At 51.6% G+C, this 26989-nt stretch overlaps 2 protein-coding genes across 4 annotated transcripts; both read left to right on the top strand.

Moving 5' to 3' along the window:
- Nucleotides 1–2815: 2815 nt before the first annotated feature.
- Nucleotides 2816–8846, top strand: LOC104148746 (prolactin-releasing peptide receptor-like). Of its 2 annotated transcripts, none has more exons than XM_068920685.1 (3): nucleotides 2816–3004; nucleotides 3123–4145; nucleotides 7173–8846. In XM_068920685.1, exons 2-3 carry the CDS (start codon nucleotides 3727–3729, stop codon nucleotides 7804–7806), a joined length of 1053 nt encoding a protein of 350 aa, XP_068776786.1. In that variant the 5' UTR covers nucleotides 2816–3004; nucleotides 3123–3726; the 3' UTR covers nucleotides 7807–8846. The 2 variants fall into 2 exon arrangements, with proteins under 2 accessions (XP_068776786.1, XP_009680365.1); XM_009682070.2 differs by having other exon boundaries at nucleotides 2816–3213; nucleotides 3418–4145.
- Nucleotides 8847–10670: 1824 nt separating this feature from the next.
- On the top strand, nucleotides 10671–26984 carry RAB11FIP1 (RAB11 family interacting protein 1). 2 transcript variants are annotated; one of them, XM_068920683.1, is made up of 6 exons: nucleotides 10717–11137; nucleotides 16441–16883; nucleotides 17369–18173; nucleotides 19186–21519; nucleotides 22767–22872; nucleotides 23740–26984. In XM_068920683.1, the coding sequence occupies exons 1-6, from the start codon at nucleotides 10782–10784 to the stop codon at nucleotides 23956–23958; spliced, it is 4263 nt and encodes a 1420-aa protein (XP_068776784.1). In that variant the 5' UTR covers nucleotides 10717–10781; the 3' UTR covers nucleotides 23959–26984. The 2 variants fall into 2 exon arrangements, with proteins under 2 accessions (XP_068776785.1, XP_068776784.1); XM_068920684.1 differs by lacking the exon at nucleotides 19186–21519 and having other exon boundaries at nucleotides 10671–11137.
- Nucleotides 26985–26989: the final 5 nt, after the last annotated feature.

Here is a 26989-nt window from a genome sequence, read left to right as displayed (position 1 = left end):
CATGGCAACCGCGAGGTATTTAACAGATGATGCTCAATGTCATGGAAACACCCGGGAGCCAGCCGGGCTGCGGGCAGGCTCGGCCCCGGCTGCAGCCCCGCCGGCCCGCTCCGGGGAGAGTGTGTCACTCGCGGGGACGTCCCCGCTCAGACGGCGGCACTTTGCAGCCGGCGGCGCCCCCGGGGACGCGGTCCCTCTGGGCTGGCGGGGACGGCAGTGGCTTGCAGGGGCCGGGAGCCGGCCAGCAGCAGCACGAGTGAGCCCGCGGGGACGGGGGCAAGCAACAGCTTCTTCTCCATCATGTCTTGCATGAAAAGGCAGCCCCACGCTCTTTACGGTGTTAATATACAGGGCAGGAGCCAACAGATGGTACAAAAGCAGGTTTTTTTAACTCTAAATGCTGAAATGGTTTGAAGACTTTCTTTGGGGAATAATTGAAAACAGTTTTGGCACAGAACTGGGAAGTGACAATGAAATTTTAATGCAGAAGATACTCCATTTAGGATGAAAGCTGCCTCAGATATTTCTTTCCACCTAACTCGGTCCCCGATGAGTTTGTGGGTTTTGCACAGCGCTGAGTGTCGGGCGTTCGTCACATGGAGCCGGCTTGCAGGAGTGGTAGGTACAGAGAGGGATGACAGGCGGCGGCGAGTCCTGCGGGGGCTCCCTTCCCCGCTGCCTTCGGTCTCAGCCCTGCTGTGTGGTTTCACCCTAACAAAGCAGCTCTTTCTCTCCAGGAGCTCGGTGCCTCCGATTCGAGGCATCTGCTGGATTTTGGAGCTGGAGGACATCCGCGGTGAGATGGGGTCTGCTGGGGGCCCCCACTGCGCTCCCCAGATCTGCAGGCTCTCCTGCTTAGAGGTGTTCGTGCCTCCTCCTGCTCAGGAGCTAATTCCCACATCTGTGCTGGGCATAAATTGTAGCATTTAGTGCACTTGGGCATGAGCTCCCAATTATTGCAAGAATGCCCATTTATTTTATGCACTAGGGCCCACCTGATTTGTGCACAAGGGCCCTACTGGCGCGTGCACGAGCACCCGCTTAGTGCATGCATGAGTGCCCAAACTCTTACGCACGAGTGCCCAGTTACTTCCCACTTGGGTGCTGATTGGTGTGCACATGCGTGCCCACCTCGTTCACGCGCGAGCGTTCACGAGGGCCGTGCGGGGCGTAAGTGGCAGGTCTCAGCAGCCGAGGGCTGCGGCAGCACCTGTGCAGGAGGAGGCAAAGGGTGTGCCCGCCACAGCCGCTCCCGGCCAGCTCTGAGACCGATGCAAGTGGCCCGTTGCACCCCAGAAGTCAGCCTGTCAGAGGAGCCCGCAGCGCAGGTTTAAGAAAGAGCCTCAGCTGCAAGGGGAGGCGACCCCCAGGTGATGCGCGGGGGGACGCGGAGGAGACATGGAAGGAGGCGCCCCCGGCACCCCGAGGGACCGCCGGACCCACGCCAGGACGCCCACGCTCAGACGCGGGGACGAGCCGCTACGACCGACACCGGCCCCCGCGCCCCCGCCGCCTCTCCGAAGGGGCTGGGGCAGACCGAGCGCAACGCGGGGCCCACAACCCCCCGGAGGGGGCGAGAGCTGCTCGGGGAAGGGGGCGACGGGCGGGCTGTGGCCGGAGCAGGGGCGGCCGCAGCCGGCAGAGGGTGCGCGCCACGGAGCCGCCTGCCAGCGCCCAAGCGCGCGGAGCTGGAGCGGAGCCGCCGCGGCCGGCGCCAGGTGAGCGGGAGCCCCGGGCGCCGCCGAGCCGGGGGCGGCTGGGCGCGTGGCAGCGCCCGGCGCAGCCGGGTCAGCACCCAGCCCGCGGAAGGCAGGCGTCTGCGCTCCGACGCCGCTGGCTTGCACAACTCAGTTCTCTGCTGCGGGTGCCTTGTTTGGCACAGTGCCCCGAGGGGTGCTGCGAGCGTGCGGAGCGGAGGCAGGGTTACCGTGCTCTTCTGCGCGATCGCAGAGGGAAGCGAGGGCTTCTCCCCACGGTTAGTTAGAGGGAGATTTTTGCAGCTGGCGGGATCCCTTCGCGAGCAGAACAAAGGGCTGCGAGGGGCTGGCGGTAACGCGAAGGTGCTCAGCAACAGCTTCGGGTTCAGCAACAGCTTCGGGTTCAGCAACAAACGTTTGGTAAAAGTGACTTTATTCCGGAATGCATCTGCTGTCCCCAAGGACGTCCTTTATGGTGGGGGACCTTGCAAATGCATGGGAGGAAGCAAGCAGGGCTCAGAGACGTTCATTAAAAAAACACAGTTAATTCAAATTCAGACTGCTGAGCTTATGGTGGGTTTTCTGAGACACATTACCAAACTCCTTAGCAGGGTGCAATTCTCCCTTCAGTCCCACTGGACTCTTCCAAAATCTGCAGAGTGGGGTTTGGCCTTATTAAATTAGGTACGAGAGGGCTTAAAGAGTGAAATAACAGCTGAGGCAAAGAGAAATAAAGGGGGTTGCACGTCCTGTGCTGTGAAAGCGTGGGAGCTAATTATGCAGAAATAGCCTCGGAAATTGAAGTTCGACTGAGACGTGTTTCGAGATGATTCAGTGGGCAGGAGGGGAGGGAGAAGGATGCGGATTACGAGCACAAGGGACGCGGCGGTGGCCGGAGTACGGACGAGCACGCTCGCCCCGGGGAGGCGGCTGTGAGCGCGGCGTGCGGGCTCGGGGACGTCGGGTCCAGGGCTCCGTCGCAGCGCCGAGCCAGGCCGGCCCGGGGCGGCAGGCGGCAGGCGAGGGCTGGGGCAGGGATTTGTTTTTCAGGACTAATTTAATTTTTGCCCGTGCATTTCCTCCTTGCCCGCTGCCCTTTGCATTTCCTTTGCAGTTGATTAAATGCGATTCTGGCATTGCTTTCGGCAGGGCCATGCGGTGGGGTGTGAAAGAGCCTTTGATGAGCCACCCGAAGTGCAGCAGCGACGAAATACAGCCTGTCTGCTGCCCGACTCCACGTTTTAAGAGCGCCTGATTAATCTAGTTAGAGGGATGGATGAGCGGAGTGCAGGCGCACGACTCTTTGAGTCAGTACTAAAGTAGCAGAGCATCTTTATTTGTTTATCCACTAATGTCCTTTGTTATTTCCAGAAACATTAGAAACTAATTTCTGGCTTAGCTGCTGCTTCCTTTTTCCTCTGCCAGGAGCTGCCACTTCACATCAGCCGGAGTCAGGCAGAGGCAGGATTGCTGTGACATGTTTGCTTTAAAGGGACGTGGATGAGCCCAGATTTCGGTGAGTGCTGCCTTCTCTGCTGCTCCCCTAAGCTCCGTGGTCAGATTTGCTCCTTTTTCCTTTCTCTTCTTTCCAAAGAGCCCTAATGGCTATTTAACTCTGTGCTGTTTCTGGTGCTGCTGGTCTCACCGCCTGCACGCCGGAGCGGGGCTAGAGACCGGCATTGCCTCTACGCTGAACCTTATTTCTCCTTTTTCTTCTCAGGAGCCCGAAGCAAAACCCTCGATCCTGGCCGGCCTCGGGGTGAGAGCGCTGAGCCATAGCCGTGCCATGGAAAGGGACGTTCCCGAGGACCCTGCAGCCAGGGATTAGGGGATTAGGGGCAGCGAGCCGGGCCAGGAGCTGCCCCGGGGCAGGACAGCCCCGCAGGGACCCCCCGTGCCCCAGCTCGCAGCTGAGTGGGGGGTTTCTTGCCTGCCCAGGCAGCAGGGTTGCTCCGTGGTGCTCGGTCGCAGCCGGGGCCACGGCTCGGGCTCGGTCCCCCCCTCGCCGCCCTCCCACGTGCCCCGAGCCATGGAGCCCGGCGGGGACCGGGAGCGAGCGGCAGCCAACGCCAGCCTCTACGAGCTGGTCCTCCAGGACCGCTCCAACGCCAGCGCGCAGTTCACCGGGGTGCAGCTCGTCCAGTCCTTCAAACCCCTCATCATCCCCTGCTATGCCCTCGTGGTCCTCGTCGGCATCTTTGGCAATTACCTGCTCCTCTATGTCATCTGCAAGACCAAGAAGATGCACAACGTCACCAACTTCTTCATCGGGAACCTGGCCTTCTCGGACATGCTGATGTGCGCCGCCTGCGTGCCCTTCACCCTGGCCTACGCCTTCAGCCCCCAGGGCTGGATCTTCGGCAAGTTCCTCTGCTACTTTGTGTTCCTGATGCAGCCCATGACCGTCTACGTGTCCGTCTTCACGCTCACCGCCATTGCCGTCGACAGGTGAGTGTCCACAGGGGTGGCAGGGGCCGCTCAGCCTCAGGATCGAAAAATCCAGGACGTCTTTGCAGTTTCTCTGCGTCCTTTTTCGTAGCATCAGAATTTTGCTTCTCATGGAGGAAACACTGTGGCGGGGGTGGGGGGGGTTAGCTTCGTGGTTATTTTCCATTGAAAAGTGATGTTTTGCAATTTCGTGCTTGCCCGTATGAAGTGATCTCTGCTAAAATTCAGTTCAGAACACAGCTAGGTTTTTGCTCACAACAGGCACAGGTTTTGCAAAGGGACCGTTGAAGTTCACCGTATTCATCCTGTAGTGACATTTCTGAGGTCTGCCGCTGGCTTGCATTGTGCACTGGAGCAGACACAAGGGGCAAGTTTTGTTGCCCCTATTTCCCTGTTCAGCTAAAAGCCAAACTCTCAAATGAGCCCAAGGCCAGGTTTCTGAGAGCTGAGCGCTGCTAAAGGTAGCCTTAGAAGAACAGTTTTCTGCAGGCAAATAAAGGTGAGCTTTTCCTGAGAGCTGGCACCCGAAAGGCCTCGCCTGCAGGAACAGCTCAGCATGGCCACTGCTCCGGGCTCAGGACAGACTTTGCCTTCCCTGGGCAAGTGTGGGGTTTAGGGATCTGCTTGTTTCCTGTGGGAATGAAGCTGTTTCTCCAGCTTCCAAAACTGCTGTGAGGAGATGCTCTGGCTGTGCTCCTCACTCTGCAGCTGCAGGAAAACTGCGGCTTTTTAATTCAGGCTGGTTTGCATTATAGCGCAATGCACAATGCAAAACAGAAATAACTCGAAATGAAAAGTTCTCTCAAACCAAAAATAAACCTTTGTTGGGAAGTTGGGCTGTTCTGGCAACATCAGAAGCGTTTTCTCCACAATTCCGTGTTGCACCAAGGCTGGTGTGCAATCCTGGGCCTCCCAACCTGCGCACAAGTGTTGGAGGGCAAAATAACTTTGCATTGCTCCATGCACCGCGGAGGGAAAAGCTGCCAGCGCGGCATGGAAACACCCAGCTCCCTGCTTTGGGGCAGCCTTGCCACTAGCCTTCTCTCAACTTGGCTGTGCAAACAGCCTGCCGTCCCTCCAAAGCGAGGGTATTTTGTCTCCCAGGCCCCCAGTTCTTCATACTTTGTGATATAAATTTGCACGAAAATTACATTGTGTTCTGGCACCCGGATGAAGAGTACTTGTGCCTTCCTAAATGGACACAGACAGGATCTGACAGGGGGGCTGTTTTATAAAAACTGTGTTTCCATAGATACATCATTTCATAAAAGAAGCTGCAAATCTCTCAGGGAACGGAGACACAAAGGCAGTCTAAAACAGTGATATAAGGAATGCCTTTAATGTGAAATTTGCCTCCAACTCTGGCAGAAGAACAAGAAAGAACCTACTGAAGTGAAGAAAGCAAAAAAGGGAAGATTTAGGCTGAATAGCTGAGAAAGCTTTGACAGTTCCTTAGGAGAAGATGAGTTTGGAGGCCTGATCACAAGGAATTTAACCAAAATCGTTCCCACAGGGTGTACGTGCTCGCTCTCCGGCCGGTGCAGCACGCCGCCGAAGCCACCGCGCGCCGGAGGGAAGGGGCAGATCACGCACCGCCGGCCCGGGACTCGCGCGGGCAGCCACCGCTCACGCTTCCCTTGGCGGCAGCTTGAAAAGTCTTTGGGGAGTGATTGGGTTGTTCTTTCACTCTTCAGCAAAGCCAGTTTTTGCGAATACAATAACTTACTCAGGTTTCTCCCGCTAAACAGGCAGCCGCAAAATTATAGTGTCCTCACCAGATTCAGAAAACGCCATTGTGATTTGTGATTTCTCCAAATCGGATGGTTTCAGCCCCCGATGCAGGGTAGCACTCAGCCTAGTGCTGACCTTCCCGCGCTTGCTGATGCTCTGCTCATTTCCATTGAGCTTAAGAGGGATCCTGCAAGCCAAGCACATGCCAAAGGGCTGTCTGGGCTCGCGGGTCTTTTCTGAATGTGAGCATAAGTCACTGGTAATGCGTTTGCACATTACAGTATTGAATATTGCCTCCCAAGCTGAGACGCTTGATCTTAACACCTCCAGGGCTCGGGGCTGAAAGCAGCCACGGAGGAGCGGGCTCGCTGAGCCTGGGCTGCTACCGAGGGCAGAACGTTTCGTACGTGATGGGCGCTGTGTAAAACCAAATTATCATCACTAAAAATAACTAGCTGGGAGCTCAGTTATTGTAAACCTTTGATCATAAAAGACTGCAAGGAGAAGAGTGCAAGATGCACAGAGATGGAGGAAATAAAAGATTAATTGGCAGCTTTTTTTTTATTCACTTAAAGTGTTGCCTGGAGTCCTCAAGTCAGATTCAGAGAAACTTTATCAGAGGGATGCTCGAGGAACTGAACGGAGCCAGACGCACCTGATAGGGGCTCATTTCCCAAAACAAAAGCAACCTGCCGCCTAACACAGGGCCTTGTGGCAGGGCAGAGAGACGCCTTGTTGCTCCTCTGTCCCCAGGAAACTCTTTTCCCGAGGGGCGGCCGGGGCTGCTGCCACGGAGCCTCGGAGCCTCGGAGCCTCGTTTCCTTTTGTGCTGGGCCTTTCTGCCGTAATTAAATGTCAGAGAAAAATGTCACGGTGCTGAAACAAAAGCAAAGGGCCGTTAGGTGTTTGACTGACAGAAGCAGAAAGGAACGGGTCCTGATGCCTGGGGAAGAGGCTTGGCTGTGGCTTTTGTGCTGGGCTTTGTGGTGGCTGCGGTTCCGTGTGGTTCCCGGTTCCCGTGTGGTTCCCGGACTGGCGAGACAGCAGGGCTCCTGGGGACGGTGAGCAGCAGCCTGCAAAACCCGCCGCGATCCGCTCTCGGGCCATGGGTGCTCGCAGCCCGGAGGGGAAGCCATCCGAGCGCCGCTGTGGGTATCCACCCCTGGAGAAAGCGGCTGTCCAACCCCATCGGCGAATGAGCCGGGGCGCGCAGCTAGCAGCCCAGCCTTACCTGGGCCACCCTGCGCGACGGGGCGGGCTGCACCGGGCACCACTCACCGTGCGTCTCTCCCGCAGGTACTACGCCACCGTGCACCCCCTGAGGAAGCGCATCTCGGTCACCAGCTGCGTCTACGTGGTCGGGGGCATCTGGCTGCTCTCCTGTGCCCTGGTGGCACCGGCGATCGCCCACACCTACCACGTGGAGTTTCGGAGGGAAGGCTTCGCCATCTGCGAGGAGTTCTGGATGGAGAAGGAGCAGCAGCGCCTGGCCTACGCCTACAGCACCCTCATCATCACCTACATCCTGCCCCTCTCAGCAGTCTCCCTCTCCTACATCTGCATCACAGTGAAGCTGAAGAACCGCGTGGTGCCCGGGCACCCCACGCAGAGCCAGGCCGAGTTTGACCGGGTCAGGAAGAGGAAGATCTTCCGCCTCATCGTACTGGTGGTGGCGGCCTTCGGGATCTGCTGGCTCCCCATCCATGTCTTCAACATCATCCGGGACATAGACATCAACCTCATCAACAAGCACTACTTCCTGCTCATCCAGCTGCTGTGCCACTGGTTCGCCATGAGCTCCTCCTGCTGCAACCCCTTCCTCTACGCCTGGCTGCACGACCGCTTCCGCTGCGAGCTGAAGAAGATGTTCACCTTCAAGCAGAGGATCATCCCCACCAATAACTGCGTCGCCGTGAGCGTCATGCTCTGAGGCCTGGGCACGGGGTCCCGGCTCCCCTACGCCCTCCCGCTCCTCGCAGCCTCCGCGCACGCACGGGTCGCTTCAGCCAGCGCTCCGGGCGCCCTGCCGCCTGCCCCAGCACCTCCTCTGCTGGGACGCAAACTTCAGCAGAAGGAAACCCTTTCCTTGCCCAAAGTCCAGCCTGGGGGAAGCGTTCAGCGTTCATTCAGCAACGCGCAAGAGAAATAAGCACGCGGTTGCCAGCCCAGTCAAACCCGCAGGGTCAGAGCGACGTTCCCCGCTGACGCATTGCCAGGGAGTCGTTAACGCTCGCGCGGCCCGTGACGGACCCGCCGAGGGACCCGAGGAACCTGGGGTCTCCGGGCGGCACAGCCGGGCCACCCCGCCGCGGCCTCTCCTCCCCGGCGCGCCCGGGCCGCTGGCCAGACGCCGGCAGAGCAGAGCAGCGGGACGACTGGAAACACAAGGATTTTCTGCTGACGGGGCCCTGCTCCTCTCTGGAACGGGCCCGGCTAATCCCCCGACAAAGGGGCGCCGCGCTGGGCTGCGGGCCGGCTGGAGCAAGCCCTTCCTGCCCGGCGGAGATGGGGAAGAGAAAGGGGGGAGAAAAAAAGAGGAAGGAGGCCGGGCAAAGCGGGGGAAAGCTCTGCGGGAGCGCGGCCGCGAGGCAGCGCGCGGGGGCTGCGCAGAGGGGCTGCAGGAGAGGCCGCGAAAGCAGCCCGAGCCGTCGCGCCTGCTGGGCTCAGCGCGCCCCTCGCCACGGCATGCTGGCAGGAGGCACGAGGGCGCCGCCGCCTGCGCTGCCGGACCGGTTGTGCCTCGTGCCGCGGCTCCCTGCCTTGGAGCGAGGTGCGAGCGGGCGGCAGCTCCCGGGGCCGGCAGCAGGCGAGGCGCAGCTGCACGCTTTGCTTTGGGCCTTCAAACACGTGGTTATTCCAAATTAAGCAAGGAAGTAGGCCTGCAGGAGCGCAGCGGAGGGGGTGAAAAGCATTTGGCTCCCGCGAGGGCTTGGGGGGCTGGCGATAGCTGCTGTTTCATTAACTGAATCGTACGGCTTTCATTAAATGGATCCTCAGGTGCTGGACATGGGATTCTCCCGGGAGTTTGTTTCCGCAGAAGCGTCAGCGCAGGCGAGGGGAGCCAACACCGACCCGGGGTCACCGAGACGGTGCCGTTAGCCTGACTGCCCAGGAAGGAGAAGAGAGGAGGGGAGAGAGGAGCGCGCTCCTCAGAGACAGAGAGCGGCCCCGGAGCTTGCCTCCTCGGCTGCTGGCTCAAGGGGCACCCGCGCGTCCTCGGTCCAGGCTCCCGGCCGGCGCGAGGACGCGTCGCTGCGGCTTCGGAGCCATGTTCATAGAGAGCGGCGCTAACGGGTGTCTCCGTTCACGTGTGGCCCAATGCTTCACGTCCCGTTTAGGGCGCCAAAACACGTGGCGCTCCCGGGCGGCGCGTTGTCCCTAGCAGCTCGCAGGGGGACGGGTGGGTTCCCAAACGGGGGCCGAGCTGCCCGGCGCCGGCCCGCTCCGACTTCTGCGCTCGCGACGACGGGGCACGGGGTGCCGCGGGGGTGCCTTCGGCTGTGTAACCCCCGGGAAGCAGCTGATGCAGGCTGCTCCCAAAGCGGCTGACACCGCCACACCCCGCTGTGCACCCCTGCAAACCCGCGGCACCCCCCCCCGCACACCCGTACATCCCCTGCACACCTACTGCACACCCCCAGTACACCCCCTGCACACCCCAGCACACCCCCGCACACCCCCACCTGTACACCCCCACACCCCCAGTACACCCCCTGCACACCCCAGCACACCCCCGCACACCCCCACCTGTACACCCCCACACCCTCAGTACACCCCTGCACACTTGTACATCCCCTGCACACCTACTGCACACCCCCAGTACACCCCCTGCACACCCCCACACACCCCCACCTGTACACCCCCACACCCTCAGTACACCCCCGCACACCCGTACATCCCCTGCACACCTACTGCACACCCCCAGTACACCCCCTGCACACCCCAGCACACCCCCGCACACCCCCACCTGTACACCCCCACACCCCCAGTACACCCCTGCACACTTGTACATCCCCTGCACACCTACTGCACACCCCCCGCACACCCTGCAGACCCCCAGTACACCCCCTGTATGCCCCCTGCACACCCTGCTGTACACCCCCCGCACACCCCAGTACACCCCCACACCCCCTGCAGACCCCCAGTACACCCCCTGTACACCCCCGCACACCCCAGTACACCCCCACACCCCTGCAGACCCCCAGTACACCCCCTGTACACCCCCGCACACCCCAGTACACCCCCACACTCTTGCAGACCCCACTGTACACCCCCTGTACACCCCCGCACACCACAGTACACCCCCACACTCTTGCAGACCCCACTGTACACCCCCTACACATCCCCCCACACCTGTACATCCCCCCCACACCTACTGCACATCCCCTGTACGCCCCCCGCAAACCCCCCACCCCAGTACACCCCCCCAACCCCTGCAGACACCCAGTACACCCCCTGTATGCCCCCCGCACACCCCCGCACACTCCAGTACACCCCCACACCCCCGCACACCCCCCGCACACCCCCCACACCTACTGCACACCCCCAGTACACCCCCTGCACACCCCCGCACACCCCCCGCACACCCCCCGCAGACCCCCAGTACACCCCCAGTACACCCCCTGCACACCCCCCGCACACCCCTGCACACCCCCCGCACACACCCCCCACACCTGCACACCCCCCGCAGCCCCTCCCCGCACCCCCCCAGAGGCCGCTCAGGCCCCGCCCCCTCGCCGGCCCCGCCCCCTCTCCGGCCCCGCCCCCTCTCCCGGCCCCGCCCAGTTCTCGCGAGAGCGGCGCGCGGCGGGGGCGGTACCGCTCCGCGCCGCTCCCCGCCGGGCCGGGCTGGACGGTCCCGCTCCCGCTCCGCTCCGCTCCGCTCCGCTCCGCTGCCGCTGCGCCATGGAGGCGGCGGGCTCGGCGGCGCGCTGGGCGCCCACGCACGTGCAGGTGACGGTGCTGCGGGCGCGGGGGCTGCGCGCCAAGGCGGGCGGCGGCGGCGGCGGCGGCGGCAGCAGCGACGCCTACGCGGTGATGGCGCTGGGCCGCGAGCAGTTCTCCACGTCGGTGGCGGAGCGCTGCCAGGGCCGGCCCGAGTGGCGCGAGGAGGCCGCCTTCGAGCTGCCGCCGCCGCCGCGCCCCGCCGCCCTGCGCCTCACCGTGCTCCACCGCGCCCTCGTCGGCCTCGACAAGTTCCTGGGCCGCGCCGAGGTCGACCTGGCCGCCCTGCGCGCCGACGGCGCCCGCCGCCACTCCGGGTGCGTCGAGGGCCGGGGCGGGCAGCGGGGGGGGGTCTGGGCGGGGCGAGGGGGGTCTGGATGGGGAGCGGGGGGGTCTGTGTGGGGCGAGGGGGCCTGGGGGGGGAGCGGGGGAGGGGTTGTGTGGGGCGAGGGGGCCTGGGGGGGGAGCGGGGGGGGTTTGTGTGGGGTGAGGGGGCCTGGGGGGGGAACTGTGGGGGGGTCTGTGTGGGGCGAGGGGGCCTGGGGGGGGGGGCTCTGTGTGGGGAGCGGGGCCCTGGGCGGGGAGCTGGGGTGGTTTGTGTGGGGTGAGGGGGCCTGGAGGGGGCTCTGTGTGGGGAGCAGGGCCCTGGGCGGGGAGCGGGGGGCTCTGTGTGGGGCGAGGGGGTCTGGGGGGGGGCTCTGTGTGGGGCGAGGGGGCCTGGGGGGGGAACTGGGGGGGTCTGTGTGGGGCGAGGGGGCCTGGGGGGGGCTCTGTGTGGGGAGCGGGGGCCTGGGGGGGGCTCTGTGTGGGGAGCGGGGCCCTGGGCGGGGAGCGGGGGGGGTTTGTGTGGGGTGAGGGGACCTGGGGGGGGCTCTGTGTGGGGAGCGGGGCCCTGGGCGGGGAGCGGGGGGGTTTGTGTGGGGCGAGGGGACCTGGGGGGGGCTCTGTGTAGGGAGCGGGGCCCTGGGCGGGGAGCGGGGGGGTCTGTGTGGGGCGAGGGGACCTGGGGGGGGCTCTGTGTGGGGCGAGGGGGTCTGGGGGGGGGGCTCTGTGTGGGGAGCGGGGGCCTGGGCGGGGAGCGGGGGGGGGTCTGTGTGGGGCGAGGGGGCCTGGGGGGGGGTCTGTGTGGGGAACAGGGGCCTGGGTGGGGAGCTGGGGGGTCTGTGTGGGGCGAGGGGGTCTGGGCGGGGAGCTGGGGGGGTCTGTGTGGGGCGAGGGGGTCTGGATAGGGAGCTGGGGGGGTTTGTGTGGGGTGAGGGGGCTGGGGGGGTTCTGTTTGGGGATCAGGGGCCTGGGGGGGTCTGTGTGGGGAGTGGGGGCCAGGACAGGGAGCTGGGGGGGTCTGTGTGGGGCGAGGGGGTCTGGATGGGGAGCTGGGGGGGTTTGTGTGGGGTGAGGGGACTGAGCAGGGGCTCTCAGTGGGGAGCTGGGGGCTCTGTGTGGGGAGCGGGGAGCTGGGTGGGAATCTGGGGGGGGGGTCTGGGCAGGGGCTGTGTATGGGGACCGGGGGCCTGGGTGGGGAGCTGGGGGGGTCTGTGTGGGGCGAGGGTGTCTCTGTGAGGAGCTGGGGAGGGGATCTGTGTGTGGAGCAGGGGGGAGTCCATGTGGGGCAAGGAGGCCTGGGTGGGGAGCTGGGGGGGGTGGTCTGCGTGGGGCGAGGGGGCCTAGGTAGGGAACTGGGGCCTCTATGTGCAGCGAGGGGGCTCTATGTGGGAATCTGGGGGCTCTGTGTGGGGTGGGGGGGCCTGGGCAGGGAGCTGGGGGGGTCTGTGTGGGGCGAGGGGGCCTGAGGGGGGTTCATATGGGGAGCCAAGGGGCCTCTGTGGGGCTGGGGACGGGCCTGGGGGGGTCTCTGTGAGGAGGTAAGGGCTCAGTGTGGGGCTGGGGGGGTGCATGTCGTGAGTTGGGGGCTCTGTGGGGCTGGGGAGGTCTGTGTGGGGAGTTAGGGGATCTGTATGGGTATCTGTGGAGCTCAAAGAGTCCTTGTCGGGAGTTGGGGGGGCCCACGTGGGTCTGGGCAGGGGCTTACGTAGGGAGTTGGGGGGCTGGGGAGGCCTGTGTGGGTGGGCAGAGTGGTGGAGCAGCAGGGGCTGGCTGGGTGCTGGGGAGGCCCCCTGTGCCCCATGGAGGGGGGGGGTCACCAGGGGTGATGGGGCCCTGTAGGTCGCTGACGGGGACCTCCTGTGTCCCACGTGGACCTCTACGTCTCGGGGGGCCGAGGACAGTGATGGGGGTGCCCTGTGTCCCATAGGGACCTCTGTGCCCCGTGGGAGACCCTGGGGTGGAGATGGGGGCCCCTTGTGCCCCATGGAGGGGTGCCGAGGGGCAGGGTCCCTCCTGGTGTGTCCGGTCAGGGGCCCCGTCGCTCGGGGGGTGCCTGCTGCCCTGGACGAGGCCGGGGGGCCCTGGCCCCCGCGGCTGCTTGGCCAGGGCGCGCTTCTGCTTTGGTCTTTGGGGGGGCTCTAATAGCCCGGGGAAACGTACCTGGTGCTTTTTTTCAGGACAGCCCTGCTCTGGGCTCCGGTTTCCTTGTTAACGTTGGCATATAAATATTTGACAATTTATGCTCAGAACAATGAATTTGACTAAAGAAACTTAGTGCGTTTGAAACACCTTCTTGATTTGGTAGTGAATGGAAGTACTATACAAGCTGACTGTTTATACGTGTTTCTTAACGAATACGCAGCCTAGTCATGCGTGAGAGTAGATAACTCGGTGTTGTATGGATTCACTTAACTATTGTTTGCAAGACACCAAACTGGGAGACTTTTCCTGTAATATTGAGTGCCAGATCTGTGTCATGCTTGCACCTTTTAACCTAAACACTTGTGGATTACTTTAAAATCGGAGGGATAGTTACCGTTTTGTTACGAGTCGACAGCATTAGGGCAGCGTGAACGTTCATTTGTAATGTGGCAAACCACATTATCTCAAAAGGTAGCTGGTGAGTCATCTTCCTCTTTTAACTCACCTGAGCAGATCCAGGTGTTAGCACTAGTTTGGCCAAAGTCAAGATCTGTGTTGTGTTTCTTGACAAAAGCATATAATGCTACTTGAGAAGTCTTAATTATGGTGTAACTGTCATTAAAGGCTGTGAAGAGTCGCGTCAAGCATTAACGTGTTTACGCTGTGGAGTCTAATGTGCCTTCAGTCATCAAAGTTAAGTTCAGAGAGTCATCCCTGCTACGCAAGCGAATAGGGTTCTTCCAGGCTGATTTCTTCTTGTCTGGGCCAAAAGCTAATTGAGGAAAAATATAACTTTGACAGTCCTGGGAAAGCTTTAGATCTTTCTAGCTATTAGTTTCCCCTCCATGCCCCCCCCCCCCGCCTCCTATTTTCTGTTTGAAGCCCATTTTTTCTGTCGTTATGTAGTTGCTGTGATGTCATATAGCCATAAAGGGCTGGTTTTATTTGGAAAATAAATGCATGTTAATTGCAAGATGCATATTAGTATAATAAATTCAGTTAATAAGATTTTGTGTCCAAATGCCCCTACTAGCAATGTTGAAAAGGAAATGAAAAGAAGAAAGCAATGCAGGCAAGGTTCTCTTTCTAAATGAATTATTTTGACTTTTTTTCAAGCTGGGGCTGAAGGGATCTCGTGCCTTCATATGAATATAGAAGATTTACTTGCAATACACAGAATGTTCCCTTATTATATGTGAGCAGTATTAGACAGTAGTATTTGATGTGTTCACATAGAAGCGTGGAGGCTTTTTTTTAACAGGAAGGTTGTGGGAGACTTTTATTCACAAGATGACCTTTTTAGAATTACTTCAAGGTGTAGCCGTGACATTCTGTTCATGCAGGCATAGCATAAAGCTGCTACAAATGAGCCTTGCATGATTACAAAAAATCTGTCTAAGCAGAAATACTTTGAAGAATACTGGTCACTTGCCAGAAGTCACTGATTTCATCTCAGAGTGCTATATGACCCTAAGGCTATTCTAAGGCTTGAAAATGCCAGTTGTTTGCAGTTAAAAATGTGTGTGTGTATATATATATATATATATAGTTGTTTTTACTTTAAAATGTCAAACAATTTGGGGGGGGGGGGAGTTTGTCAGTGCTATCAGCAACTCACATTTAAATGGATGGAGCGGCATAATTCCTCTTTAGAAATGATGGCCATATTGAAGTCAATGCTAAGTTACCTTTCGTTGACGGTGTAGTTTTTATTTTGGATGCCCTGTAAATAGGGCCTTTTCTTTCCTTTAAAGAGACGACAAAGAATCCACTGAACACTTTTGTCTTGGCATTGAAACTTTAAAAATGTAGGAATGCCTTTTGAAATAAATATATTCTAGAATGAAAGTGGTTAGTGAAGTCCTGCATTAAAGGCAGAAGATTTGCACTTCCCTTACTGCAGCTAAGATGAAATGGCAATGCATAACTTCCCCTACGTTACACTTCAAGAGTGAGATTTTAGGGACGTGATGATCCTAACAAAATGTGACATCTTTTTATGAAATCCATTCCTTTGTAATAATGTCTGATGCTGTTGTCTTGTAACTTCTGAATATCTAACTGTAGTGTGAACATACTCGTTTGCCTCCAATATGTTTCTCTATAGCAGATTTCTTGAATTATCTTCATGAAATCTTAAGTTAATGGTCATTTGCTTGAATTTACTCTGAAGTAAATTGCCTTTTCCTAGTGTCTTTCATTGCTTCCATTATGTCTTGAAAGTATTGAAGTGCAAATTTGATGAGGAGGTAGATTTGCCTGCTGTGGTTCCTTTATTGTAATTTGCTAGCTGCTGTGGAAGGAAAAAACCAGTATTTTCTGGGCTGCCTTTCCTATCAGTTCTGCGGAGTCAGGAAATCTGCAGCTCCTAGCACTAGACAAAAAAAATGCTGGTACATACTGTTGATATTTTTTTTCCCTGGCACTAATGTGGTTTGAATGTTATTAAGTAGGACATGTGGAATGGTAATTGAATAAGTGTAACAGCCGCATGCAGAGAGCGTTCTAACAGTTCAGATACCCTAAGTGCTTTCCCATTTGCTCTGCATTAATATTCTGAAACTGTATTTCAGAAATGTATAAGGTTCTGTCTGTAATGAATATTGTTTCTGATGCTATCTAATTATTAGCTTATTAGGTAAATGAAAAGCCCCAGAAGTTCCGTAGTGTGTTTTGGTTCTCGTTCTGTTGATTAGGGGTTCTGTAGCTTAAGAAACATTAAGACAGCAACTGAAAAGAAATTGGAATGAAAGGTATGAGGGTGTGGAATATGTGTTCAAGCTTTCTGGTACCAGTGTCAGTTCTCTGAGGCCCCTTCTTACACACCCACTTCAAATTCTTAACCTCTTTGAATTTCAGGAAGCCAGACAAGTGCAGGAGAAGTGGTTTAGCTGAAGTATGTGAATTCCATGTTGTGTGTCTTTTTAACTCTTCCTGGTTTGATTTTTAAAAACAAATTTCACTAGTAATTTATGGTGAGAAACTATTTTCTTTGGCATCTAGGATCATACAATTATGACATATTTGTAAGATTTAAGATTTTTATTTTTTTCTACACCATAGGCTTATTCCGTTCTTAAGTATCGTCTGTTGTTCAAAATTATTTGCGCTTGTCAAGAGCTTGTTTATAAAATACATCTCCTTGTTTTTGCAGGTGGTATAAGCTTCGTTCCAAACCAGGGAAAAAGGAAAAGGAGAGAGGAGAGATTGAAGTGGATATCCAGTTTATGAGGAGTAACATGACAGCCAGTATGTTTGATTTGTCCATGAAAGACAAGCCTCGCTCTACGTTTGGCAAGCTCAAAGACAAGCTCAAAGGAAAGAGGAGCAGCGGGCTTTCTGACACGGCATCAGCAATCATTCCAAGCGCAAGTCACTCCCCAGCTGACAGCGAAGATGAGTCAGTTGAGAAGGAAAAGAAGAAATCGAAGTTCAAGACGCTGTTTTCCAAGCCTGGTCTGCAGAAGACTTCTCTTTCTCAGTCCATGTCAGTCTTGCCTACACATCAGCCCGTAACTGAGAAAGTTAGGCTTAGGCCTAGTGACTTTCAGTCAAGATGGGATGATGAGGAATCTGAGACATCTCCAACCTCAGACAGTGAGTGTTTGCACTTGTTGCACTGATAAAGTGCAAGCCCTTTCTCCAGAGCTTTGCTTGCAGTTTTCACGCTTCCTGAAACGTTGGTTAGATTATTCTAAATGAACGAATCTGTAGTAAGTCTCTTCTGTCCAAGGTGGTGCGTATGTACGTAAGCAGTTAGACATTCACAACTTAACTTGCCTTGTGATAACTTAGACTGTGGGGCTGCACGAGCAATGTCCGCACACATTGGTGGGGCAGTTTCACAGCAAGTGATCTGTGGTGATTTTAGGTAACTGAAAGGTTCATGTGAGAGCCAGTACACTGAGAGTTTCTGGCGGTAAGGGAGCCAAAAGATTTGGACGTGCCTGGTATAGCCAGACTCTTGCGATACTTCTCTTGTGATCAGTTAATGAGTTGTGAAGCACTGAGGACGTAGTAGTGAATGTCAGAGCAATGGATTTTCTTATGTCTTGAATGTCTCGCCATTTATTTTTTTCCAGAAGCCTTCAGAAACACCCTTGAAGAGAAGTCCTCTCCCTCTCCTGTGTCTAAATTTCATAAAATAGCAAGTTTGGACAGCAGGCAACTAAACCAAATAACCATTAGCAATACCAAGAAAGAAGGTCTCTCTTTATTTGGTGGCCTTAAATCCAAAAGTGATCCTGTTTCCAAATCTAGTTTGTGTATCAATGGCAGTCATGTTTATGTGGAAGAGAACAACACGCCTAAGGACAACACTCCAGCCTCCTCCCCATCCCCTCACAACTTGAGGAGGAAGCAGCTCTTTGCTTCAGAAGAGAACCTGTCTTCCAAACCTACTAAAGGGCCTGAAGAAACAGGAAGAACATCTCCTAGCAGTCTTTTATCTGGGTCTGCATCACTGGAGACTTTTAAATCTATGACTTTACCGTCATATAAATTGCTTAGCAGTGAAGATTACATGGAGACCAGTGTTCCTCTGACTGTTGATATTACTAAAGAGAACAAAAAAATGGACCACAAAAAGCCGGCCTTGTTCTCTCTGGTCACAGGGAAAAAGGAAACAGTGAAAAACAGTGATGTTGGAAGTATTCCAGACAGGACTTTGAAGGAGGAGGAAACCAAAGTTCCAGAAGAGACGAGTGAAGAAGAGACCAAACGTCTTGAAATTCCACCAGGTTTAAGCAAAGGAAATCCTTCTGAAAAGAGTAATGAAGAAGAAATCTTCAAAAATAAGCAACCGCTCAACCCTTTTGAAGAAGACCGGAAACCTGAAAAAGCTGCTGCATCAGCAAAGACTGCACAGACTAGAGCTGTCAAACCCAGGTCAGTCTTGTTTGTTTCAGTTGTTGATATCAATAGCAAAGTGCAGAAGTTGCATGCTTTAACTAGGCTGCCTCCTATCACAAGACGATGTTTCTGAAGTTGTTATGCTGTGTGCTGTAGAGATGTTTTACTCTGTAGGGTATCTGATTTTTTGATTGTTTTTTGTTTTACACTAGATATTGGACACGTTGATAGTAACTAGTAATTTGGAGTTCTATCTCATATGAATAAGAGATTGATATAATGACATTCCTTGTAAGTGATGATAAGATAACAGTTCTCTCTGAGTGCAGATATCTTTTCAGATACTCTAGGGGTAACTTTTCTTGCTGTATTGTTTGCAAAAACTAACATTCTTCAACCTAAGCTATGTGGTTTGAAACATAATCAGGATTTGAAATACCAGTTCTAACATCTCTATTTTTTCTCTTCTGTGCTATGGTCTCCAAAACAGTTAATTTTTGAGCCCTTCTGCTTTTGGCATTGTTCACAGCAACGTAAAGTACGTTTCTGTGAATTTGTACACAAAGGCTTTTTCAGAAATTCTGCTCTTTTCCTTCATATATGTGTGTGTGTTTTCACATGTGTATATCCTTCATATATATATATATATGTGTGTATATGTATGTAAGAACCAACGTCCTACTAATAAGGCTGTGTATTGTGTCTGTCTTTTAACATCCTATTTGCAGCGTTCTCGTGTTTAAATGTCTTGCATATGTGTCTTACTAATAAAATTGCTTGGAATGCCAAAGATGAGATAGTTGCTTAAAAGCAGACAACCCAGTAATCTAATTGGGCAAACTCTGCAGCAGCGGTGTTCTGACATAAATCCAGTGTGATGTAAACAAGCATTTAAATATCATTAAGTCTATTAGATAGGCCCTTCATGTCTCTTGCAGTCTAATTCATCTCCAGTGTGTTAGGAATTGGAGTCTGGTGCTAAAGCTTGTCTGTTCCTGCCTCATGTTGCATCTGCAAGTGACATGCGAGTTTTTTGTCCCTTTTGCAGACTGGGCGTGTCTTCAGAGGAGGAAACCAAAGCCACGCTTCCTACTTTTGCACCTGATTCCCTTCCTGCTTTCCTTTCTGCACACCATATCAGTAGTGACAATAATCCTTTTATTTCTAAAACGGGACAAAAAGTCAAAGTGCCAGACTCTGAAAACATTGCTAGTTCCTCTGCATCTCTTCCTCTTTCACCTTCTGCTGCAGAGCTTTTGAATAGCAAGAACCCCTTTATTTCAAAGTGGGGCAAGGAACCCAAAGCCCTGGATTCTGAAAGCATTGCCAATTTCTCTTCATCCCATCATCTTGCAGCTTCTGCTCCTGAAGCATCTCTTTCTATGCAGATCTCTAGTAATGGTAATAATCCTTTTACTTCTAAATGGGGGCAGAGCTCACAGGGTCAGGATTCTGAAAGCTCTAAGGCTTGCTCTTCCTTGGATCTCTGTTGTCCACCTGCACCTTCTCTTCATTCTGACTGTCATTTTAATGACACTAACCCCTTTGTATGCAAGCTTGGGTGGGAGCTAGATTCACCAGATCTCAAAACTGTTGCTGGTTCTTCTTTCTTGATTCCTTGTGAGGAAGACTGTTCCTCAATAGAAAACACTGGTAATCTGAAACACTCAATTCATGTTGCTTCAGGGAGCTCTTCAGATGTGGCTCTAACTAGTAATGTAAATACTGTATCAAACTCTCCAAACACCCTTTCTGACAACCCCGGCCTGGCTCCTAAGAAACAATGGGATTCACCAGAGGTTCAGGTAGAGACACCTTTAAGAAGAAGTCAGTTAGGCGATAGAAAATCTGTGACCTTTCTCCTTGAAGAACTGCAAGGTGTTGCATCAGGCGATGAGGATTTGGATGGGCAGCAACTTGCAAAACAGCACTCTGTTTTCAGTGAAATGTTATTCACAGATTCAGACGTAATGGGAAAGAGAGCAGGGTTTGCTCACAAACTGGAAACGGAGTGCAACTCGTCATCAAAATCCTCTAATGCCAGCATAAATTCTACTCCGAGCAGGGAGACCGCTCTTCAGGGTGATGTGGAAATGGGCAGTATAAACACGGAAACCTGCATGAAGGATGTCAGACGTCTTGCATCTCTCTCAAAGTGTAATGATAACCTCTTACCAGAGAATGGTGCTGAACAGCCACCTTCTGCTAAGAGCAAGCTAAATGAGAAGCAGGAAATCTTTAGTGAAAAGGGAACGGAAGACTGTGAACCCACATTAGAGACTGAATCAACTCCTGATAAAAATGACTCCTTGTTGCAAGTAGGACCTACCAAACCAACCTTGAAAGTTTGCACACTGCCCCCTCAGGAAGCTGATGCAGGGAGGGCTGACAGTGAGGCTAGTTCTGCGTTTGTCACACCAAAGCCAGCACCAAGGCTGTCTTTATCTTTGAAGATGTGCGTGCCAGTTTCTCAGACTGATGAGTCAAGTGGTGGTGTGCTTTCTTCAGATGACACTGTAAAATCTGCTTCTGAGCTTCCATTGCATGATGAGAAACCCTCAAATGCTTATGGATGCCCCCCCAGAAATGGCTCATTAAAAAATATCACTCCAACTATAAATCTTAGAGATGATAGCAGTAATAGCCATTTAAAATACGAGGATGATGGTTTATTTGACTCTCTTGCAAATCTGAAGTCTGCCATTCCAACTGCTGGAGATCATGGTTTGAAACTGGCTCGTCTTCCAGTTATTCTAGAGGGAGGCTCTGATGATGAGCTGCTGGAAGACTGTCAGGAGAACCATAATGTCACTGCAGATGATAAAAGCATCTTAGAGGCTGGAAAGCAGTCTATAGATTTAATGCCTCTGAGTGAAGAACTGAAAGAGCATTCAGATAAGAGTTCTCCTGCAGACAGTGTAACTCCGTCTGCTCAAGAAGGAGGAAGTGCCCCTAATGTTTGTGATTCTAGCAAACAACCCATGCTACCTGCAAGGGTACATGTTTGCAGTGTAAATAATAAGATAGCTGACTTTGGCGTAGGTGTGACATCTCATTCCAGTGAATGTAATAGTTATTTTGAGAGACAAGAACTAAAAATAAATATTGGTGTTGAAGAGAGTGCAGAGCGTGATTTCTTTGAGCCTTCTGTTTCCTGTTCCTCTGTGTCTAGTTCTTCCCAACCCTCCTCTTCCTTTCGTTCCCTCCCATCTCACGCTCAAAGTAATAGAGCAGAATCTTCGAAAAAGCCAACAGCAGAGGGCTTCGCTGATAAAGCAGGAAGTTCTGGCAAGAAGAAACTTCTTCAGGCATGGGTTTCACCCTCTGAAACGTATCCTATTCAAACTCAGCAGAGTGGTGAACCCTTGTCTCCTAAGCACAGGTGAGAGAATATGAGAAATACATAGAAAGTATCTCAATGCTGGTATGTGAGCCTTGTTTTTTCCTTCCTGTGAGCATGGATCTGTCTTTCCAGCTGCAGAAATGTATTGGTTTTTGCAGTGATATGGCATCATACAATCTTAATTTCCTCTGACCTGTGGATTTGTCAGGGTCTGCGTCTTATCATGCTAACATGGGATCACTGCTATAACTTAATGATTGACACCAGATAAATCTATCTGTTCGGTACTGAGAGCACTTGTGTGGCCCTGCTGTTCATAACAGTGCTACCTCTTAGGAGTACTGGCTGTTAAGGAAACAGAGTTGCAGGTCGTGTATAGGGTCGTTCAGTCAAATTTGGTTAAGTAGACTGGAATTGGCAGTATTCAGAAATTAAAAAAATGATCACAGGTAGCCTTATAAGCAGGGATGCTTGCTTTTGTAGTAGAACTGGGCTCCTGAGCCTTAAAGTGAATTGCAGCAAGCTTATATGCTGCAGCTAAAACCTTTAGCTCCTAAAAACGTTTAGTTGCTTTCTGGAGCTGTCTGCAGCTCCCTCTGCCTGTTGGGATGCTGCTGTCTGAGGAATAGCACCGTTAACCTCTTAACTCACAGTGCTTTTATCTGCTAAACTCCGTGCAGAGTACAGGACGATTCTGATTAGGTATTTGCTGAGATGCAGCTAAAATGATTTTCCTCCCATATTAAGATTGGCAATATACATCCTGCTTGAACAAATGAAGATGACGCATTTAACTAGGCTCTTTTAGTAGCTCATGGCACAAGTTCCGTTTGTGTAAGACAGAATTCATGTTTGTCCCAGGACTGTAGAAGTACTTGGTATTTTGCAAGAACCACAAATATGTTCTTGTTAAGAACAGGCGTAAACATTAATGCATAAAAGACCAAAGTAATTGCTCCTGTTTACTGCTTTCTCATGGGCACTGACCTTGCTTTTCTTTTGCAACATGCTATTCAGGATGTATTTCCCATGTTACTGCTTCTTTATCTTGAATGCCTTAAGTCAATAAAGACAGTAGAAAGAGAACTGGAGTACACCTATATAAAGCCCATAATTTAGTCAGAAATGCCTTGTCTATTTGGAGCTGAGTTTTTTTTTTTTTATCGAGAGAGAGAAGCATAGGAATTTCCCATAATTTCTTGCTGTATTTGTTTTTAGTCTGCAGATCTGTGTAATGTTGGTGTGACATGCACTGCTTAAATAACGTGCCTTTTTTAATGTTACAGGCTTCAGCCTGTGAAGCCAATGAATGCCTCAGCAAGCAAGTCTCAAACTAAAAATATGAATGTCATCAGCACTATGAACGAAAAGCTGCTTGAGATGAGCGTAAAGGTATGGAAGAAAGTAGCACTTCTTAAAGTGTAAGCACTAAATTGAACAGAGTTCATGTATTCATGGTAGTTTGCCTAGGCTCATTTCATATTGTATCTTGAGCAGAAAAAGAACAGTGGCCATGCTCAGACCGTGGGCAGTCCCCAGTGATAGAGACAGTTTTTAAATAGTTTTTCTGCAAACTGATCTGCAATAGAATTGAAGCCTCTTGATTGTGCAGGAAATTCTCAGTAGAGAGAATTGGGGGGTGCTGTTTGATTCCCAATAAATGAGCAGGATGTGTATGAGGTAGTATCCTTGAAGATAGGTCCTATTTAAGATGTGTAGGAGATTTTTTGAAGATCGAAAATTAGTCATCATTTTTTTTGGAGATGATCTGTCCCCAAAGCTGCTTTTCCCCCTGAAAAACAGCATGCAACTCTTAAAGCTGAGAAGGTAGGAAAAGTTAGCCTCAGGGTGGCTCTTGCCTTGTAATAAGTTGCATTAATATCCTGTGCAGTTTGAGAGACCAGATGCCTGCTATTAAAGCACGGTTGCTTCCTAAAAGTATAGCTGTGCAACTTGCATAGTTGCTCAAATTTAAATGTTTTTTTTTCACAATCTTTATCCCAAAAGAGATCTGTAAAGTGAATCATGGTTTCAGTTGCACCACAAGGCTTGAGTCCTAGCTTAAAACTCGTATTGATCTGAACTGCACAGGAGCACCTCTGGGTCAGCAGAGAAAAACACTGGGTTTCGTGATTGTCTCTAAGGGTTTCTTGGGGGGTGAGGGTGGGGGGAAGTAGTACCAAGATAGCTGTAGTGCCTCTTTCTGCATAAGCAGAAAAGAAGAAAACGCAAGTTAAATATTTATCTTCTCTCTTGAAGAAATATGATCCTTCGGATCCTGGCCATGCTTATGCTCAGTTAACGCATGATGAGCTGATTCAGCTGGTCTTGAAACAGAAGGATACAATTACCAAGAAAGAACTCCAGGTGCGTGAGCTTGAAGACTACATCGATAACTTGCTTGTTAGGGTCATGGAAGAAACCCCAAACATTCTTCGTGTTTCAACTTCTGGAAATAAAAAAGCTGGAAAGATATAAAAGTTCTCTGGACTTTGAACAAAGGACTGAATTCCCGCAAGTGGCCTTTGATTAATAAGGAGACAATGTCAAGTAGGTGGTACTGGTATGCTGCCCACAGGAAATGACCTCTTTCCTGTTTCTGAGTTGAGCAACCATCAGGTTGATTCGTAGTTACATCAGGTCTTATATATGGAATCCAGAAATGGAGTCAATTTCTCATATTTATTTTTTGGTATCTCTTCATTATTGGGGAAGATTTGTTAAGGAATTGAATCCGCAGGATGATTGTGATGTCAGGGATGAAGGGTTTTTTGATAAGTTTTGCCTGCCAGCAAGGCACTGATGATCCTTTACGAATATTTTTTGTTTTTTTCTAACCATGGTTTTGTTTCTTAGCAACTTTGACAGATCAGTTATTCTTTTTTTTTTTTTTTTAGTGCAATATAAAACCTTGTACAGTAGAGCTTGAGGATTTGCTTTGCTTTGAATAACTACACTGGAGAAGTCCAAAGAGTTATGCTTCAGAATAAGGCTGCTTGGGTTGTATTTTAAAACCAGTTAATGCCCTAAAAGTTGAATGCAAGTTAACTCTTAGCTTGGAAAGGAAGAAGCAAAGCTAAATTACTGTCATAAATTAAATAGTTTCAAGGGTGTTCTCCAAGAAATACTAGTGAATTTGGGCCAAAGGTGTAAATTGGCTGTTCTTTCATAGTCATCAAATTCCTGCTTTGAAGGTTGTTCAAACAAGGGAGGCAAAGGTACACCTGGTTTCTGTTCTGTATTCTTAATAGGTATGGACTTTGCAGCACATGTGTTTGGCCTGTCTCTATGAAAGTTCTGTGACAATTACGATACTATACCATTGCGGTTTATTAATTCTAAATACCTTGGATTTTGGGACTGGGGCTTACCTTGGAACAGCTTTCAAAGGTGATCAGTCTTAGAATGATTTCTTTCATACATTCCTTATACCTCTAAGACAGGAACCAATTCACCCTCGCTTTGGTATGGGAGTCAAAATGCTAACTCTCAAATCTGATTTGGTTTTCTTCATGGTTTGAAGTTCAGAATGAGATGAAAATTGTATGTAGCTGAGAAAGTGTGTAGGTTTTGCAAGACAATCAGATACTTCTGTCTGCTTCCTTAATTTGTGGCCTGTTTGCAGTTTCATAGAGGACAGGTACATTCTCCTCCCCGTGTCATCGGACAGAAAATAACAGCATAACGCTATGGAGCAGTCACTGCAGCAGGCTTCTTTCACTGAAAACTAACCATGACTTTTTTGTGGCAAGCTCTTGTCAAAGATCGACAAGTCAGATGCATCTTTGCAGCTCTTGGGTTTATCAGGGTTGCGAGGGTCTGTGATGTAATACCAGGAAGTGTTTTGGAAGGAAGTCAAAATATTGAAAGAGTGGGTAGCAGAGAACCAAAACAAATCTTCCTACCTTCTGAAGTGGAAAGGGTCGATTAAGTCACTCCCGACTTAGGGCCAGCCTCTCTATTTCCAAAGGGGTGAGCTTCTAACAAAATATTCCTACAGCAGAGCACTTTAATGACGGATAATAATGGCTGGATTGGCTACTTGTTAGTAGTCTGCATGATATTTTCATAAAACACTGAAAACTACTGGAAGCTTCTCAAATGCTGTATTTTTGTAGTGAAGAGTAGTTTAATATATTTGCCTAGAGATGTATACATTCTTTGGAAAATACAAAAATGCCGTTAATTGCATTTGTTACTGTAAACTGGCTAATTACCAAAGTATGGCGTAGCAGTTGAACTTTTTCTGATGCAGCTCTCCTTCGAGGGAAGCTAGAGTTGAAATAAGCCTATTGCTTTAAGCAGTAAGAGTCTTCTGAGACTTCAGGTACTTAATACAGACAAATGCTGAATTTTTATTTAAGCAGAGGTCTTCAATGAAGGGGTAGCTTAATTTTTTTTCTGTACCCTCTTCTGTGAATGAAGGGTCTGAAATGCAGAAGTTTTTAGCAGCATCTTCAGCTCTTGGCTGGTGGTTTAAATTTTGAACGGTCCTAGTTGGCATTACTGAAAACTACTGCTGCTTCTTGTGCCTTGAAGCAATGAGGAAACATTTAATTTCAACATTAATTTTGGAATTAATGTTGAAACATTAATTTCAGTTTCCTCCTTGTGCCTCAGTGGATCTCTGGAAAGAAGTGGTTGCCTATACCTCACTGATAACCTGTGTTCTAGACTTTATTCCACAGCTTTCTGACTCTCTGGTTCAGAGAATCAGAGAAACCAGTAGTGCCTTTGAACGATGGCTTAACAGTTTGAAATCAAAAATGGTATTATCTGTGGTCATAACTGGACACATGTTAAGCAAGACTTAACTCTTACTTTTTACTGGCCTTATTTTAAAATAATATGGGTACTACTTTGCCTTCAGCTGCTGAAGTCATTGCAATACTATGTATAATGCTTTTGGAGTAAGGATTTTATGAAACTTATACAACTGATAAGGTGCGTTCCTGTTGGCAAGAGTGCGTATCTTGAAGTCACACACACACGTGCACAAAATATGTGCTAATAACAATCTTCTTAAAGATGAAGCCTTAAAATATCCTTTCTTGGTAGCCTTTTTGCCAGTTATGACTTTGTCCAGTAATGTGGACCCCAAGTCCTCTGGCTTTTGCTCCCTGGGTTTTCTCCTGTGGTCACAGGCGTTGAGCCTCGCACTGAACAGCAGGAGCACTGCTGCAAGGTTACAGTCCTGTACAAGCCACACTTTTACTTCGGTAGCTTTGAAAACGTTGCACAAATCTTGTACCTCAATCTTTTATTGGCAATACTATTTAAAGCCTTTCTTTGGCGTAAGGGGCTTGGCATTTTATGTCAAACAAGGTGCTTAACCTCGTAGGTAGTGACTTTGAGGCTTGAGAATAGAGTGTATTGTTTTATCATTGAAGGATCTTAATGTATCTTTTCCTGTTTGTACTGTCTGCTTTTAGCCTGGGTACGTACTTGTTTTTAAATGACCTTTGGTTTCGTGGAACACTAAAATAAAAGCATCTTAAATCTGGTGTTC

This window comes from Struthio camelus, chromosome 27 (genome assembly GCF_040807025.1).
Source record: "Struthio camelus isolate bStrCam1 chromosome 27, bStrCam1.hap1, whole genome shotgun sequence".
NCBI lineage: Eukaryota > Metazoa > Chordata > Aves > Struthioniformes > Struthionidae > Struthio > Struthio camelus.
This window is presented reverse-complemented; position numbering and strand designations above follow the sequence as displayed.